Source organism: Bufo bufo, chromosome 9 (assembly GCF_905171765.1).
Source record: "Bufo bufo chromosome 9, aBufBuf1.1, whole genome shotgun sequence".
NCBI classification, from domain to species: domain Eukaryota; kingdom Metazoa; phylum Chordata; class Amphibia; order Anura; family Bufonidae; genus Bufo; species Bufo bufo.
In genome coordinates, this window is record NC_053397.1 from 50,849,019 (window position 1) to 50,865,960 (window position 16,942).

General features: G+C 39.5%; 1 protein-coding gene across 2 annotated transcripts in view; it reads left to right on the forward strand.

Moving 5' to 3' along the window:
- The first annotated feature begins 4,152 nt into the window (after positions 1-4,152).
- Positions 4,153-16,942, forward strand: part of PLPPR4 (phospholipid phosphatase related 4) — a 153,965-nt gene continuing 141,175 nt past the window's right edge. For both annotated transcript variants that reach the window (XM_040406798.1, XM_040406799.1), the window contains exon 1: positions 4,153-4,230. In XM_040406798.1, coding sequence (XP_040262732.1) covers positions 4,153-4,230 — 78 coding nt within the window. The remainder of the gene's footprint in view (positions 4,231-16,942) is intronic.

Sequence of the window (16,942 nt, forward strand, 5' to 3'; positions counted from 1 at the left end):
AGCATTGAAATTCCGGATCCGTCTCTACGGTGTGATCTGGAAAAACGCATTCGGTATTTACTTTTTTCGCATTTTTAAAGGTCTGCGCATCCGTTTTGCCGGAACACTAGGTACCGGATCCAGCATTAATACATTTAAATGGAAATTAATGCTGGATCCGGCGTTCCAGCAAGTGTTCCGGAATTTTGTATGGAGAAAATACTGCAGCTGCCGGCTAAAGGACCTGTGGTGACGTCAGATCACATGGTCCAATCACATGATCCATCACCGTGGTGATGGACTATGTGATTGGACCATGTGATCTGACGTCACCACAGGTCCTTTAGCCGGCAGCTCATGATTAAAGAAGTAAGAAGAGACCGGCAGCTACGCGATCAAGAGGAGAAGGTGAGTTAATTATTTTTTAACCCTAAATTGACCACCTACTAAGCATTCTGTATTAAAGAATGCTATTATTTTCCCTTATAACCATGTTATAAGGGAAAATAATAACATCTACACAACACCGAACCCAAACCTGAACTTCTGTGAAGAAGTTCGGGTCTGGGAACCACAGTCAGTTTTTTATCACACGCGTGCAAAACGCATTGCACCCGCGCGATAAAAACTGAACAACGGAACGCAATCGCAGTCAAAACTGACTGCAATTGGGTACCTACTCGCGTGGGTTTGCCGCAACGCATCTGGACCTTATCCGGACACGCTCGTGTGAACTCAGCCTAATACAGGTTATATTAATCGCATTGCGAATTCAACTTAGAGCTGGGATCCTAATGGTTGTATTGCTAGAATATAACGAAGATTGAGAATATAGTGCTATATTCGTTATATTCGTCAATTCTAGCAATACAACCATTAGGAACTCAGATCTAAGTTGTAATCGCAATGCGATTAATGCAGGTTATATTAATCGCATTGCGAATTCAACTTACCACACTCGAATTTTCCATGGGGGTTTTGCCATGGATCCCCCTCCGGCATGCCACAGTCCAGGTGTTAGTCCCCTTGAAACAACTTTTCCATCACTATTGTGGCCAGAAAGAGTCCCTGTGGGTTTTAAAATTCGTCTGTCTATTGAAGTCTATGGCGGTTCGCCCATTCGCGAACATTTGCGTAAATTCGCGTTCGCGTTCGCGAATGGAAAATTTTATGTTTGCGACATCTCTAATCCTGATGCATGCTGAAAAGAATGCTTTCCATTCAGAATGCATTAGGATAAAACTGAAGCGTTTTTTTCCAGTATTGAGACCCTAGGACGGAACTCATTACCGGAAAAAAATAACGCTAGTGTGAAAGTAGACTAACTCTGGTTTTGCATTGAATGAAAATGGTTGACAGTTTTCATGTATGAGGTGCAACTGCATTGTGTTGTATGGCTTAGTCTTAAACCATAAACTAGGGGGTTGCCTGGCATAGGATGCAACTTTTTTGAGACGTTTTCAAGTGTGTCAGATAATAATTGCGCCATAATCTCACTTTTCAGCCAACTAGACCACTTTGAAAAGTGGCATGGCTCCCAAATGTTGCAGAAAATTTAGCAATTTGCATGTTTTGCGACAATTTTACACCATATCCAGATGTATCTGGCTTGATAAATACCCTGTCAGTGTTTTTTATGTTTCCTACTTTTTCATTCCCACAATTCAACCCTTTTTTTTGCAGAATGAGATAAATGGGATACATAAAATGTAAAAATTACTTCTGTATTTATTTTAATAGCATTCACCTGGCAGTATAAATAATATGTTATTCTCTGGGTCGTTGCGATTATTCATTTCTATGGTTTTTGTAATGTTTCACTGCTCTTGTGTAATACAAGACTTTTTTTTATGAAATAATTCATTTTTGTGTTGCTGCATTCCAAGTCCTGTAAAATTTGTATTTTTCTGTCCACTGAATTATATGAGGACTTATTTTTTGCAAACAATTGCTGGTTTTCATTGATAACATTTCAGGGCACATGAACAAAAACAGCTTTTTTTTGCACTTTTTTTTCTTCACAGCATTTTGTAAAAACACATTTTATAGTATAGACCTTTCAGTCCCACTATGACCATGTGATAATTTAATCGCTTAGATAATGCTATGAAATACTTTTGTATTGCAGTGTATTATCCCTGACATGCAGCCTACTATGTCTTGCCTTAGGAAGGGTCTAATAAGCTCCCCATGATTGACCTGGCACCATGGCAATCCACTGACACCCTACAATAACCTAGTGGGGGTGGCGCCTATGGGCTTATAGATGGAAGCCCCTTTCCTCCATAAAACCACTTAGGTATCAGTATCTGAGGGTTAACACTGACCCCGGCTGTTGCAGCACCTAGCCAGATGTTTACTACAGCCAACACCTGCTTGAGACTGTGTCGGACAGCACTCAAGCCCATGTTCTCCCCATGTCATAATACTATGGTGTCAAGCAGGAGCTACTTACAGGGGGTTGTAAAGGAAGAAAAAACATGGCTGCTTTCTTCCAAAAACAGCTTCTCACTTGTCCATGGGTTGCATCTGGTAATATAGCTGTGTTTTTGAGGTCAGTAGAGCGAAGCTGCAATATAACCTCTGGACCGGTGCGGCATCGTTTTTGGAGGAAAGAAGCCATGTTTTTGTAATCCTGTCCAATTTCTGACTATTAATATCGGGAACCACAGCAGCTGGAGGACCCGGTCAGTGAGGAGTTCACACAAGCTTGTCAATGGATAGGAGTCACAGTCACAAAGAGATGTATGTACAAAATGTCATTTCTACCAAGGAGAATATTTTCAACAATAAAATAATTAATTCTCCACATCACCCCACCACCACCACCACTCAAGGACCTAGGATCAACTCTGGGCCCCACAGCAAATTTTTGAATGCCCCCCCCCCCCCCCAGCAACTTGTTTGCAACCCCCTTCTCCTGTGCAACATTTACTCCTGTGGCTAGTCAAGATCATCCTCTCAGACTATACCCGTCAGCCGCATCGTCCGTTTCCTACAGTGTCACTGCATATACTGTCACTGAATATAATGTAATTTTATAATAATTTGGAGGGGGTCCCGACAATAAAATCTCCCATTCTATTTCCTGGGCGGGCCCCTCCAGAATTCAAGCCCCAAAGCAGCAGCTTCAACTGCTTCCACTATAGCTACGCCTATCTATCTATTTATCTATCTATCTATCTATCTGTCTGTCTGTCTGTCTGTCTGTCTGTCTGTCTATCTATCTATCTATCTATCTATCTATTTATCTATCTATCTCCTATTTATCTATCTATTTATCTATTTATCTGTTTATCTATCTATCTGTCTGTCTATCTATCTATCTATCTATCTGTCTATCTGTCTATCTGTCTATCTATCTGTCTGTCTATCTATCTTTTATCTATCTATCTATCTATCTATCTATCTAGTATCTATCTTTCTATCTATCTATTCACCTATTAACCATTTATCTCCTATCTATCTATTTTCTACCTACAGTATCTATCATTTTAGAATAAAATTCTCATAAATTGATGATCCATACATTAAATGGTCTCTGTACAACATCCAATCTAAGGTTTGCATTGAATAACACGTGATTACTTATAGAAGGATTAAATGACATTTGCTTTGTGGTCACTTGACCTCTAAGTGAGTCCCTGAGGCTTTCAGTGGCATCTTCTGCCTCATCTGTTACAGTAGGTGGAAAGATTGATCAGATTGGAGCATCCATAACCTCCTAACACACAGGACCCAGGGCATTTTCTCCCTTCGCTCTCGGTGGCTCCTTTGACGTCATATCTATAGACTATAAGCAGTGAATTCTAATCACTTATGTGAACAGTAGCTTATTGGGAGGTTGAGCAGAGCAAGAGGGTGTTTTGTATGGAAGCCATTGCTGTTCCTGTAAGGCGTAATGAATAATTTTCTCTGACTGTGTGGGAACTTGAATTGCTGCAAGGGAGAGCGATGAGGGAGAAAGAGAGGGGGGTGTGAAGGAGAGACTGAGCCAGAGCGAGAGAGAAGAGACGACGGGGAAAAAAAAAAAAAAAGAGAAGCAGCAAATGCTGCACACTCCATAGGTGGCACTAGGGAATGGTACATCAACACTGAGCTTTAGGTTTGCAAAAGGAAAATCATTTTGAATCCGCCTGCCTGAAAGAGAGGGACCTGCTGACAAAAACAAACATGTCTGCAAAGGAAAGGCAAAAAATGAGGGTGACAAAAGACAGCGTTACATTGCTCCCATGTTTTTATTTTGTGGAGGTAAGTGAACAGAGAGAGCATCCTATTCCTCTGACTGCAGGGTGATGTATGCATGGGCTTTATGTCTTAAAATTGGAATTCCAACCGGTGCGGGGAATTTTTTATTTTTCATTTATGGACAATGAATGAATGGAGACTGTGCCTCTATGTGCTTCTGTATCACTTGCTGGAGATTAGACTTTGGATATAATGGTTTGCATCATCTGAAAACTGTCTGAATGGACATGTCTTTAGACATAGGTGGTGTACAGTGATTAATGATAGATAGATAGATAGATAGATAGATAGATAGATAGATAGATAGATAGATAGACAGACAATGTAATGCTGTGTTAGTAAATAGCAGAATGATGTGTAAACAGTGATTGTTACATACAATGCAGATGCATTCTCCCCTATTTCCTATGATAAATATACCTAGATGAGATGATCCATCCTCTCAGAAGCTGACCTATGCTATAAGGCAGCACATTGAGCTTTGGCAATATGTAGATTTCAGGTGTCTAGTGGGGTTTTGGCAGACAGCCTTTTTTGTTACTGTATAGCAGGTAGTTGGCGACTTATATATCAGTATAGATCACAGACAGTCATTGTCACAAGGAAGGGGATGAAGGATTCTGGTGGTTTGCAAACAAGATTAGATATGGTTTGAAGGAATTAATGAAGGTCAGATATGTTTGCTTGTTTTGAAGGCCATGCTGAGTCTTCTGGAATATTCATCCATAATTGCAGCAGGGTAATAGCAGAGTCTGGTGGAGTTCAGCAGTAGGCCACATTTATTGTCATTCATGTCCCATTCTAACATGTCATGTGGCCTTGGTTAAAAGGAGAGAAGAACTTATAGGTTTATTGATGTCTCCCTTGTACTGCTGCTCCTTGTGAAACACATATGTATTATCTATCTACTAAACTATCTATCTATCTATTTATCTTTCTAGATGTAACTATCTTAGACTGTTGACATGAAAAAAATTCTAAGAAAGTAAACCATTTCTTTTCCAATCTGGCCTATTTCAACCTTTCAGCATATAAATATATGACATTAATATTGCAATCAATATTTGTCTATCTATCTATCTATCTATCTATCTACCGGTATCTATCTATCTATCTAGTCTTTCTCATATCTATCTATCTATCTATCTATCTATCTATCTATCTATCTATCTATCTATCTATCTATCTATCTATCTATCTACCGGTATCTATCTATCTATCTAGTCTTTCTCATATCTATCTATCTATCTATATATCTAGTTATCTATCTATTTTAGTTATCTATCTACAATCTATTTATCTATAATTATCTATTATAATATTTCTATCTATCCATCTTTCTCTATAATCTATTTCTATCTACTATCTGCCTATCTGTCTGTCTGTCTATCTATCTATCTATATCTGTTTTAGATGCTAGTTAGTCAGGGAATAATGAGATACCACTGACCTAACAGAGCAGGCCTAGGAAAGGTGTGAAGACAGGAATTCAAGGGGCTGATCTGTACTGAAGTTAAGCATGGTACTTATAACCTGTGGTTTCAATTTCACAGTTGTTGATCCACGGAGCTCTAGTATATAAAGAACACAATGTAGTGTGGTCAATTCATACACTGGCTGAGATAAAGAATTGTAAGAGTATATTGAACACCAGTTTCCCTTCTTAATAAGATGGGTCAAAAATGTATTATTAGATGCTTATACCAAAACATATTGCTATTTGTAGAATTCATCTGAAACATTTTGAAATGTATTTCTCTACCATGTCTAGTCACAGTGCTGTATGTTGTAACCAACTTGTAACTGCTTTATTTCCATTGACTATCCTTTTATGTGGTTGTTTATCTATAGCAGTAGGAAAAGTAAAACTACTGAGATTTAATTGCTCAAATTGTTGCTTCTTTTGAGTTTTTTAAGCTTGTTTGCTCTACAGCATGTGTGGCCTATGCCCATTTTACTGGATTCAGCCAATCTTCATGTTCATAACACTTTTTGGATGAGTGTGAAATACATTTTATCAAAAAGATGAATGTAACGTATAAGGGCACGGCCACACCTTCAGGTTTTCTGATGCAGTTTTGGAAGCCAAAATCAGGATTGAATTAAAAAAGAGAAGTGGTATCCGTCCTTTATATTTTCTCTCCTTTTATGATCCACTCCTGATTTTGGCTTCCAAAACTGCATTCAGAAACCTGACAGTGTGACCGTACCCTAAAGGTTATTCCATTGATGAGTACATTCAATACTACAATACTCCCACACCAGTTTAACAGACTCCTTATAATAATGTTGGTACTTGATTTCCTTCACCATTTAGTTTAGATGGGGCTCATATACTTGCTTATTTCAAGAGGTAACTATTATCTACAGCCCTGGTCATAATTACACAACTATACAAAGGTATAAGCAATAACATATGTGTACCTGAGTGAGGGAGGTGGCCTTTTCCACAAACCCTCTGATTTAGTGATGACTACATACCAAATATTTCAATTAATTCCTTTTCTTTAAAGCAGTTGGTTAAGGTGAACAGGGTTAGTAATATGGTACAGAAACAGGTTCATATTATACTAGTAAATAGAGATATAGAATATTTATTGCTAATATAAAGCAACTTCTATATTGCATTTCTACCCCTATATAGTATGCTTGCACCCATAACACTTTTGCCAGGTATCCTGGCTTGCATAAGGTAAAAAAAAACTATATTCACTAGGTGCACAGAACATTAAAAACTAAAAATGTGACATCAAAACCGAAGAAACAATCTAAAGCTAAATATGGACATCAAAATGCTCACAAGAACAGATGGATTTGAGGATACAAATGTGTTGATCTTGTTTGACGCCCACCCATATGATTATAATAGTGAGGACAGGTGTAAGAAAAAGGAGTAGGCTCATTATTAAAGGGGTTATCCAGAAATTGATAATGATAACCTAGCCTCAGGTCATCATTATCACATTGGCAGCGGTCCAATTCCCAGCACTCAGATGTTTGAGGGAGATGCTGCGCCCTTCAGAGCTCTGGTAACGGTGGTGCGCTATTAGCAGCTTACCAAGCACAGCGCCGTACATTGTATAGTGGTTGTGCTTGGTATTGCAGCTCGGCCCCATTCAAGTGAACCTGCAACTAGGTCATTTACGGTGAAGGCCAAGACGCTCACAGACTGACTGTCCTCTTCTAAAATCTGATCTGCGGGGTTTCTGGGAGCCTGACCCCAATTATTCTAATATTGATGACTGTGATGAATACCACACCTCGTGCCTGCTTGACATTGCCTACGTCGAGGTCACGAGACGCGGTATGGTCACGGGTTACCAAAAATGTGACGTTACGCCCTCCAGCCCAGGTATCTTCTCGTTTGATATAAGCCCGGTCCACTAACGTGATTATATAGGGTGAGAAACCAACCTGCGGTAACTTATAACTAGGCCAAAACACAGACGTGGGATTCGTGATCGAGAAACAAGATAGCAATTATATATTTAATCGCCGTAAGGTCACACTAGATATAACACTATACACACAGAGAATATATACAGTGGTCTGAGGTTACAGAGACAGGTGATATAGGTACAACAGGGTTAAGCAGAGCAAAAGTCAATTACCGGGTAAGATGAAAGTTCCTTTTGGTTGTGGTGTGTTCTTTGCTGTAGTCACATGAAGGGCAGTGATCTCAGCTAGTTCCTGGGTCCCCCTAAACACATTACATGATGTGACCCTTCTTCAGAAAAAGACACGCCCGCTTGTTGGCACAAGCCTTTTAACCTGTAGCCGGACCCTCCCTTCCCAGCCTTTTGGAGGGGTCCACCCCCCTCTGCTGGACTGGCTGCAAATTACCAACAAAACCCTTTAGGGTTTATAGCTCCAGTCCAGAAGGTCACAGGGAGATGGTTCTGGGACCAACGGATCCGCCTGGGTTCCAACTACAACTAGAGCCCAAACATGGTGCCGCTATTGGGTTTCTGTGGGGAGATATGGATATCTCCCTTCCCTGGCATGCCACCATCAAACAAAGCCTATGGGCATGTTCACCGTAAACCCTTTAAAAGATCACTAAGGCTATGTCCAAACTTTTTAGAGGCAGAAATCCAAGGCTGAAACTTTTTTATATGTGGTAAAATATGTGGTTTTCTGCCGCAGATTTGACCATGAATTTTCCACATCAAACATACTTTTTATGTTTAGCCTTGTTACATACATCCGCGGGAAAATGCAGAATTTGTGCCTAAATCCAGACTGAATCCTAAGCTTGTGAACAAGGCCTACATGGGAAGTTAGTAGGCAATTACCACCCCTGAACATTAAAAGGATTTTAAGATCCTATAATATTTTTTTGTAATGATCTGATAATGGTATAAAAATGAGTTATAATAGAAGGACTTACATACCCCTGACATTTCTGTGCCAATATATTCCCCTTTGATGGTCTTTGTTTAAAGAGGTTTAAAGATGTTCAGCAGTGACGACAAGTTCACATGTGACCTCTGCAGAAAATCACTAGCTGTAGCAATGACGGGTCAACACCATAGCCAGACACTGGCTACATAAATAACATGTTTTGTTGACCTGAGTGGCCCATAAGCCTCTGCCAAGAAGATTAATAATAACAATTTTTTTCGGTTGGGTGGTCCTTTTACAGATTTTACAGAGGCTTGTAAGTTATACAGAACATGAAAAGGTAAATCAGAAAGTTTTGGCCTTGGAAATCCTAAAAACACCATTGGCAGGTGCAAGAAGGATCTCAAGAAGAATTTGCCGAATTTGTCTAAACACAAAAGGGAGAATTTGAGTCTGTGTTGGTGTACCTAATGCTACATTTATCAAATGTCTCAAATGTTGTTTGGTAATTTTATCTCATCCTTAGGGTCCATTCACACATCTGTAGTGCATTGCGGATCCGCAATTTGCAATACACCCGGCCGGCACCCCCATAGAAATGCCTAGAATAGGACATGCTCTATTTTCTTGCGGAGCTGCTCTCCGCATCCATTCCGTCCACATAGAGAATAAATGGGTTTGCACCGGTTCCGCAATTTGCGGAACGGATGCAGACCCATTATTACGGATGTGTGAATGAAGCCTACTTATGTCTAGAAAAACTCCTCCAGTTTTCCTACTCCACTCTCATACTGGAGTAAGATTGTGAATTTTTTTGTGACTTTTTATAACAGTTTTAGTTGTACATCCTGAGTGAAACTCATTAACAGAGTTAACCGCACTCGGTTTTTCACCCATGTATCAAAACTGGAGTGAGTGGTGTAAAAATGTAAAAAAAATTACAAACAATTTAGGCAAGTGAGCCCAAAAAGTCACAAAAGCCCCATTTTGCGACTTTTTTAAGTCAGGATGGCATCCATAGTTCATAGAGTTCATTTACAATGCAAAAGATAGTTAGACCAGCACCTCCAAACTATGTTCAAAGGGAGTTCAGGTGCATGCTACCATGGCTGCTGTCACGTTCGGTAGGGATGAGTGCAACCTTGAACTGCACCCACACCTCTATCCCTACCTACTTGCACGGTCCATCCTAACCGACTGTGTACAACTGGGCAGCAGTCCCTAGCGTAAATACATACAGGGGCCTAAGGAAGAAGAAAACTACCATAATCAGAATCAAGGGAGCAAAAGTCCAAGCCAGGAGGAATGTAGGGACACAGGAAAATGCTAAATCCAAGTCAATAGAAGTCGAGGTCAGGAGCCAGGAGGCAACAACAGTACTAGGGAAATAATAATAACGAAGTCAGATACCAGCTGGGGTCAGAAGCCAAGAGGTTGTGTAAGTACCAGGGAAGTCGCAGAGACGAAGTCCAAAACAAGCCAAAGTCAAAAGCACGGTAGTCACGATATACAATACACTAGTGTGGTAAGACCAATCACAGGCAACCTGTGGCCAGCAGGCTGCCTGTTAAATAGCCCCAACTGATGAGTCGCGTGACGTGGCCAGTGTCACGTGACTCGCATCATGCACCTCAATGCAGCTGAGCGCCGATTCATCACTATCTATTATGTACTCTTTATTATGTCACATCAATATCTCGAAACAGTGGACACATTTCGGCTAATCCAACCTTTATCAACTGTCATTTTGTTATAACATACAAACTTAAATACCATCCCCCCATCACGTGAAGTAATGTCAGATGCCCAGCCGGGCAGTAGCTAGAAAGTGTCAATCACACTCTGACCAGCCGTCACATAGTATTGCAGTGATACAAAAAGGAAAAAGTCTGGTACCGTGTTAGCCAATAGAAAACTAGTTTAGTGCTCTCATTAAGAGAAACAAAATAAGAGTATTGCAGGTTTGATACCTTTTAATGGCTAACAAAAATAGAAGTAATGATGTTACATAGCGAGCTTTCGAGACATCACCAGTCTCTTCATCAGGCGTACTACAAGAATATATTAAGAAACAGCAATATATATACAATAAGAACAGAGGCATGGAGGAATGAATGGACATTTAAAAAAAAACACAACAGTCTATTAAAGATCTTGAGAATGAGTCCATAATTATCTTACAGATAAGGGGTGTGAAAGTTTTATGGTCTCTAAATTGATGTAATCTCAGAGACCTGGTGCCCCGACTATGTCTATAGAGGACTCTTTAGATATTGTAGTGTGTCATAAATCCCGGGGACAAATTCAGTCCAGTATTCAAAGTGTCAAGCAGTGTTATAAATTTGTATTAGCAAATTCTTCTAGCTTTTTGGGATTTGAAGTTACCTTTTAATATGAGAATTTTCATGTGTTCTTCATTGTGTCCTTGACTACAGAAATGCTTAGCCACAGGAAAGTGTATCTTCTTCTCTTTTTTTTTTTTGAACAATAATTTTTATTGAAAAGGTTTTCATAGAAAATAGGTTACAGAATGAATGAATGACAATCACATGTACATGTTTGAAACAAGTAAAATTAAGGCAAATGTGAAGCTTCTAAAGAATTAGAAGTTATTACGCAGCATATGACAGAGAATATTAAACCATGTAAAGGGAAAAAACTTGTCAGGTACATATATAAAGAGATAAGTACTTGTATAGAAGACATATAGCAATGAGAAAAGACTTATAGTCTAATGGAAGCACTAGGAGGTAGTTTACAACTACTATGATTTAACCATACATCCCATCTCTTTAGGAATGAAGACTTCATATTCCTAGAAGATGCCCACAAACCTTCATATAAGCAGCTATTATCTAGAGATCTGAAAATTCTATTTCTTCTCTTTAATTGTGTGGCGGTGGGACCTCATCCTTGCATTGAGTCTCTGTCCTGTTTCTCCAACGTAGAGGCCTCCAACAGGACATTTAGTGCAGAGAATCAGATAAACAACATTAGATGTAGAACATGTGAATGTCCCAGGGATCTTATAGTCCTGCTGTGTGTGGAGGATCCGGATCTTATCTGTTGTCATTATATGGGAACAGGTTTTGCATCTTCTTATATTACAGGGATGGGTTCCTTTTTCTGTGGTACATGGCCTTGAACTTGATCTGATCAGAATGTTCCTTAGATTTGGAGGTTGTCTGTAAGTTAGTAAGGGGGGATCTGGGAAGATTGTTTTTAGTCGTTCATCCTTACGTAGGACATGATGTAATTTTTTGGCAGTTTTCCTCAGTACCTCTAGTTTTGGGTTGTAGGTCACAACCAGAGGTATGCGCTGGTTCTGTTTGTTTTCATTGTATTGGAGAAGTTGACTTCTGGGGATCTTGGTGGCTCTTGTGATCTGATCTTCAATTGAAGCAGGATGATAGCCCTGGAGTAAAGATTTCCTTTTCAGATATTGTAAATGCTCATCCCTGTCTGATGGGCTGGAGCAGATTTGGTTATATCTGACGGCTTGACTATAGATGATGGACTTTTTAATATGTTTGGGGTGGAAGCTGTCCCATTTGAGGTATGTAGGCCGATCAATGGGTTTCCGATACAGGGATGTCTGTATTGAGCTGTCTTGAAGTTTTATGGTGGTGTCCAGAAAGCTGACTTCTGTGTGGGAATAAGTTGAGGTTCAGGTTTATGGTGGGATGGAATTTGTTAAATTGTTCATGAAATTTTATCAGTTCATGTTCAGAGTCGGTCCAGATTATTAGGATGTCATCAATCAAACGGAAGTAGGTGAAGGGTTTTTTGAGGCAGGATACCAAAAAGTCATTTTCCAGTTTTGCCATGAAGAGATTTGCATATTGAGGGGCCATTTTACTGCCCATGGCAGTCCCAGTGCACTGTAAATATATCTCCTTGTCAAAAGAGAAATAGTTATGGGTGAGGATGAATTTGGTCAGTTGTAGTACAGACTCTGAGACGATCCCATTTGCCTCCAAGTATACTCGGCAAGCAGTTAATCCATCATTGTGTGGGATATTCAAATTCAAGGATTCCACATCCATGGTTGCCAAGATTGTGCCTTTAGGGTGGGGACCTATGGTTGACAGTTTGTTCAATAAGTCAGTGGTGTCCTGTAGATAACTTTTTGTGTTCCTCACTAATGGTTTGAGGTTGCCCTCTATCCAACCTGAGATTTTTTTCAGTGAGGGTTCCCACACCTGAAATGATCGGCCTCCCTGGATTCCCTGCTTTGTGTATTTTGGGAAGCATGTAGAATACTCCGATCCTGGAATTCTCAGGTACCAAGTCTAAAAGTTGCGTGGATCCTGCAGGAAGACCCCTGATGACCTTTTTCAACTCTTTCAAACTTCTCTGAGTTGGGTCTCCCTCCATTTTGATATAGTATTGTGTGTCTGTGAGTTGTCGGTGTGCTTCTTCTACATAGTCCAACGTGTTCAAAAGGACTATAGCGCCACCTTTATCTGCAGGTTTTATGGTGATTCCTTTGTTGTTTTTTAAGGTTTGAATCGCCCTACTTTCATGTATGTTGATGTTGAATGTTTCTTTTAAATGTTTGTCCAGTATTGTAGACTGTACTACATTTCTAAAGGAGTCAATGTACTGGTCCAAAATGGTATTGCAGCCAGGGGGAGGGGTCCAGTCAGACTGTTTTTTGTCCACCAGTGCCAATTGTGTTTGGCTGTTTGAGAATTCTCTCTCCTGTTTGTCATGGAAGAACTCTTTTAGTCTTAATCTCTTAAAATATTCCTCCATGTCACTACAGAGTTCTGTTTTGTCAAGACTTTTGGTAGGGCAGAATAAGAGTCCTCTGGAGAGCACCTTGAGTTCCACATTATTCGGTTTGTATGATGACAGATTAATGACACAGCTGACTTTACCATGTTCTGATCCATCCTGTTAGCTTTGGCTTGTACTCGATTGGTGTGTGAATACCGTCCCGCTCTAAGTCAAAGTCTGTGGAGTTTCTTTTTCTTGTTGTCTATCAAATATAGTTGTAGTGTTCTGTAGTATTTTTGCATTTGCAGGACCAAATTCTCGGTAAGTTTGCTCTTTAGCATTTGTATTTCCATTTGAATCTTTTTTTTTGGAGCTGTAGAAGACATGAATAAGGTTTTTCCGCAGCCTATTAGAAGTCCTGTTGCATAAACGTTGTGCATAAGAAGAGTTATAGGTGTGTGCAGCATAGGATTCCTTAAGCAAAGTCCTTTGGGGATTAAATATTCCTTCTTGCATGTGGATAAAAAGAAAATGTCGCTGTCCAGGTGTGCCAGTTTCTTCAGAAGATTCTTTAATTCCATCTGTGTACGGTACATTATGGTATCCTCCATTTGGTTGAAAGAAAAAGGAAAAAGTCTGGTACCGTGTTAGCCAATAGAAAACTAGTTTAGTGCTCTCATTAAGAGAAACAAAATAAGAGTATTGCAGGTTTGATACCTTTTAAAAGGAACCCATCCCTGTAATATAAGAAGATGCAAAACCTGTTCTCATATAATGACAACAGATAAGATCTGGATCCCAAACACATAGCCGGACTATAGGATCCCTGGGACAATCACATGTTCTACATCTAATGTTGTTTATCTGATTCTCTGCACTAAATGTCCTGTTGGAGGCCTCTACGTTTGAGAAACAGGACAGAGACTCAATGCAAGGATGAGGTCCCACCGCCACACAATTAAAGAGAAGAAGATACACTTTCCTGTGGCTAAGCATTTCTGTAGTCCAGGACACAATGAAGAACACATGAAACTTCTGATATTAAAAGGTAACTTCAAATCCCAAAAAGCTAGAAGAATTTGGGAATACAAATTTATAGCACTGCTTGACACTTTGAATACTGGACTGAATTTGTCCCCGGGATTTATGACACACTACAAGATCTAAAGAGTCTTCTATAGACATAGTCGGGGCACCAGGTCTCTGAGATGACATCAATTTAGAGACCATAAAACTTTCACACCCCTCATCTGTAAGATAATTAAGGACTAATTCTCAAGATCTTTAATATGTTGTTCTGTTTTTTTTTCAAATGTCCATTCATTCCCCCATGCCTCTGTTCTTATTGTATATATATTGCTGTTTCTTCATATATTCTTGCAATATGCCTGATGAAGAGACTGGTGATGTCTTGAAAGCTCGCTATGTAACATCATTACTTCTATTTTTGTTAGCCATTAAAAGGTATCAAACCTGCAATACTCTTATTTTGTTTCTCTTAATGAGAGCACTAAACTAGTGATACAAAAAGACACACATAAAAATGTCAAACCACATTTCAAACACAATTACAAACATAAAATTGCAGATATAATCTCAGAGATACCACATATCTTGCAACGATTCATTGTGGGTTTATTGTCTGAAAAAAATGTTGAAAGAATATTGAAAAAGATATAAAAAAATATTCAAAAAAGGTATATTGAAAAATCAATCATATGCCATATAATGGCCAATTCAAAAATGCAAAATATCATATTCTCTATTTAATCCTCTGGGTTGTAATGTGCCGAGAGTATTTATCCGTAAGCTTCCCTCCGATATCTTTTTACCTGCTCCAATACATGAAACCTCAATTGGGAGATGGAATGTTTTTCTTTATGGAAATGTGCTGGTAGAGGTAGGAATAAGTTGTTGGTATGGATGTTGAATTTGTGCTTACAAAAATGGTCTCGTATTGTCTGCATGGTTTCGCCAATGTACGCCAAACCGCTGGGACACTTGATCAAATATATTACATTGGCAGTGTCGCAGGTAAAAAAAACCTCTCATTTTAAACGTTTTACCTGTGTATGGATGATGGAAGGAATCGCCTTTTATCACATGTGAACATTGAATGCAATGCAAGGTATCACTTTTTTGGTTACCAATGGTCCTTAGACGTAGAATTGGTTTTATTATCCCCATGTCTGCATGAACCAATTGATCGCAATAATTGATACTTCTCTTATTACAGATCAGTGGGGCATTTTTAAACTCTGCAACCTGGGGATAAGCCTTACCCAACAATGGCCAGTGTCTGCGGACAATATGATCAAATTGCGACAGGGAATTAAATTTATGTGTAAAGGCGATGCGCAAGTCATTCCGGCTCCTTTGTTGGAATGACTGAGCTGCTGTGGCCTCCTCTAGAACCTTAGACAGGTAGCCTCTAGATCTAAATCTTTCCATCATCTCACCTATTCTCACTTCCTGTGTCTGAGAATCAGACACTATTCGTTTAACTCTTTGGATTTGTGATTTTGAAATGACTTTTTTTCAGAGAAGAAGGATGTGCACTGGTAAAGTGCAACAGACTATTGCGATCTGTCTCCTTTCTATATAAATCAGTGTGTAAACAGCCCTCCTCATCTTTAAAGACCAAGGTATCTAGGAAGCTTACTTTGAACTGGTCCTTAGTCATGGTAAATTTGAGTTCAACATAAACTCCATTAAGATAGTCAAGAAAGTGTGCGAGGGGCTCGAATGGCCCCATCCACACACAAAACACATCATCAATGTACCTTTTCCATATTAGAACGTACTCCTGAAAATGCAAATTATTGTATATATGACTTTCCTCAAATGATGACATAAATGCATTTGCATAGGGTGGGGCCACATTCAAGCCCATCGTGGCCCCGCGTTGCTGGAGGTAAAAAACATCCCCAAACAAAGAATAATTTTCATGCAACACTAAATGTAACAATCTCAATAGAAATTCCTGTTGCATGCTGGTGTATGCACTTAACAGTAATAATTGTGTGACGGCCTCCATTCCCTTAGTATGGTAAAAAGAAGTGTAAAGACTGACCACATCGATCATGATCAGCCAACTTTCTTTTGGGACCCTACTGTACCTAGCTCTTATTGTGGTCAAAAAATGGGATGTATCCAAGAGAAAGGATGTAGCTAGTGGAGATAAAATGGAACCCACTGATGCCACTATAGGCCGACCCAGGGGGGTTGTGAGTGTTTTATGCACCTTGGGGAGTGTATAGAACACAGGTGTCACAGGAGACTGATTCATCAAGAATTCACTCATTTTTTTGTCTATCACCCCCAGAGATGCATAATGTTTGATGACCGTGGCAATTTAGTGTTTGATTTTAAACACTGGATCATTGTCCAAAACCATATAAGTATCATTGTCCGACAATTGGCGCATCACTTCTTTGACATAATTACATTTGTCCATTATAACCAGCGAACCCCCCTTTTCTGCCGGCTTAATAATTAAGCTCTTATACATCAAGGATCGGATAGCCTGCTTCTCCTGTGTGAACTTAAATTGACTGATCTCCCACTTAGACTTAAAAGCAGATATATACCCCAAAAAAATCGACACCCTGTGAAAATATATGTGCACCTGGTTACCAGGGATGCACAA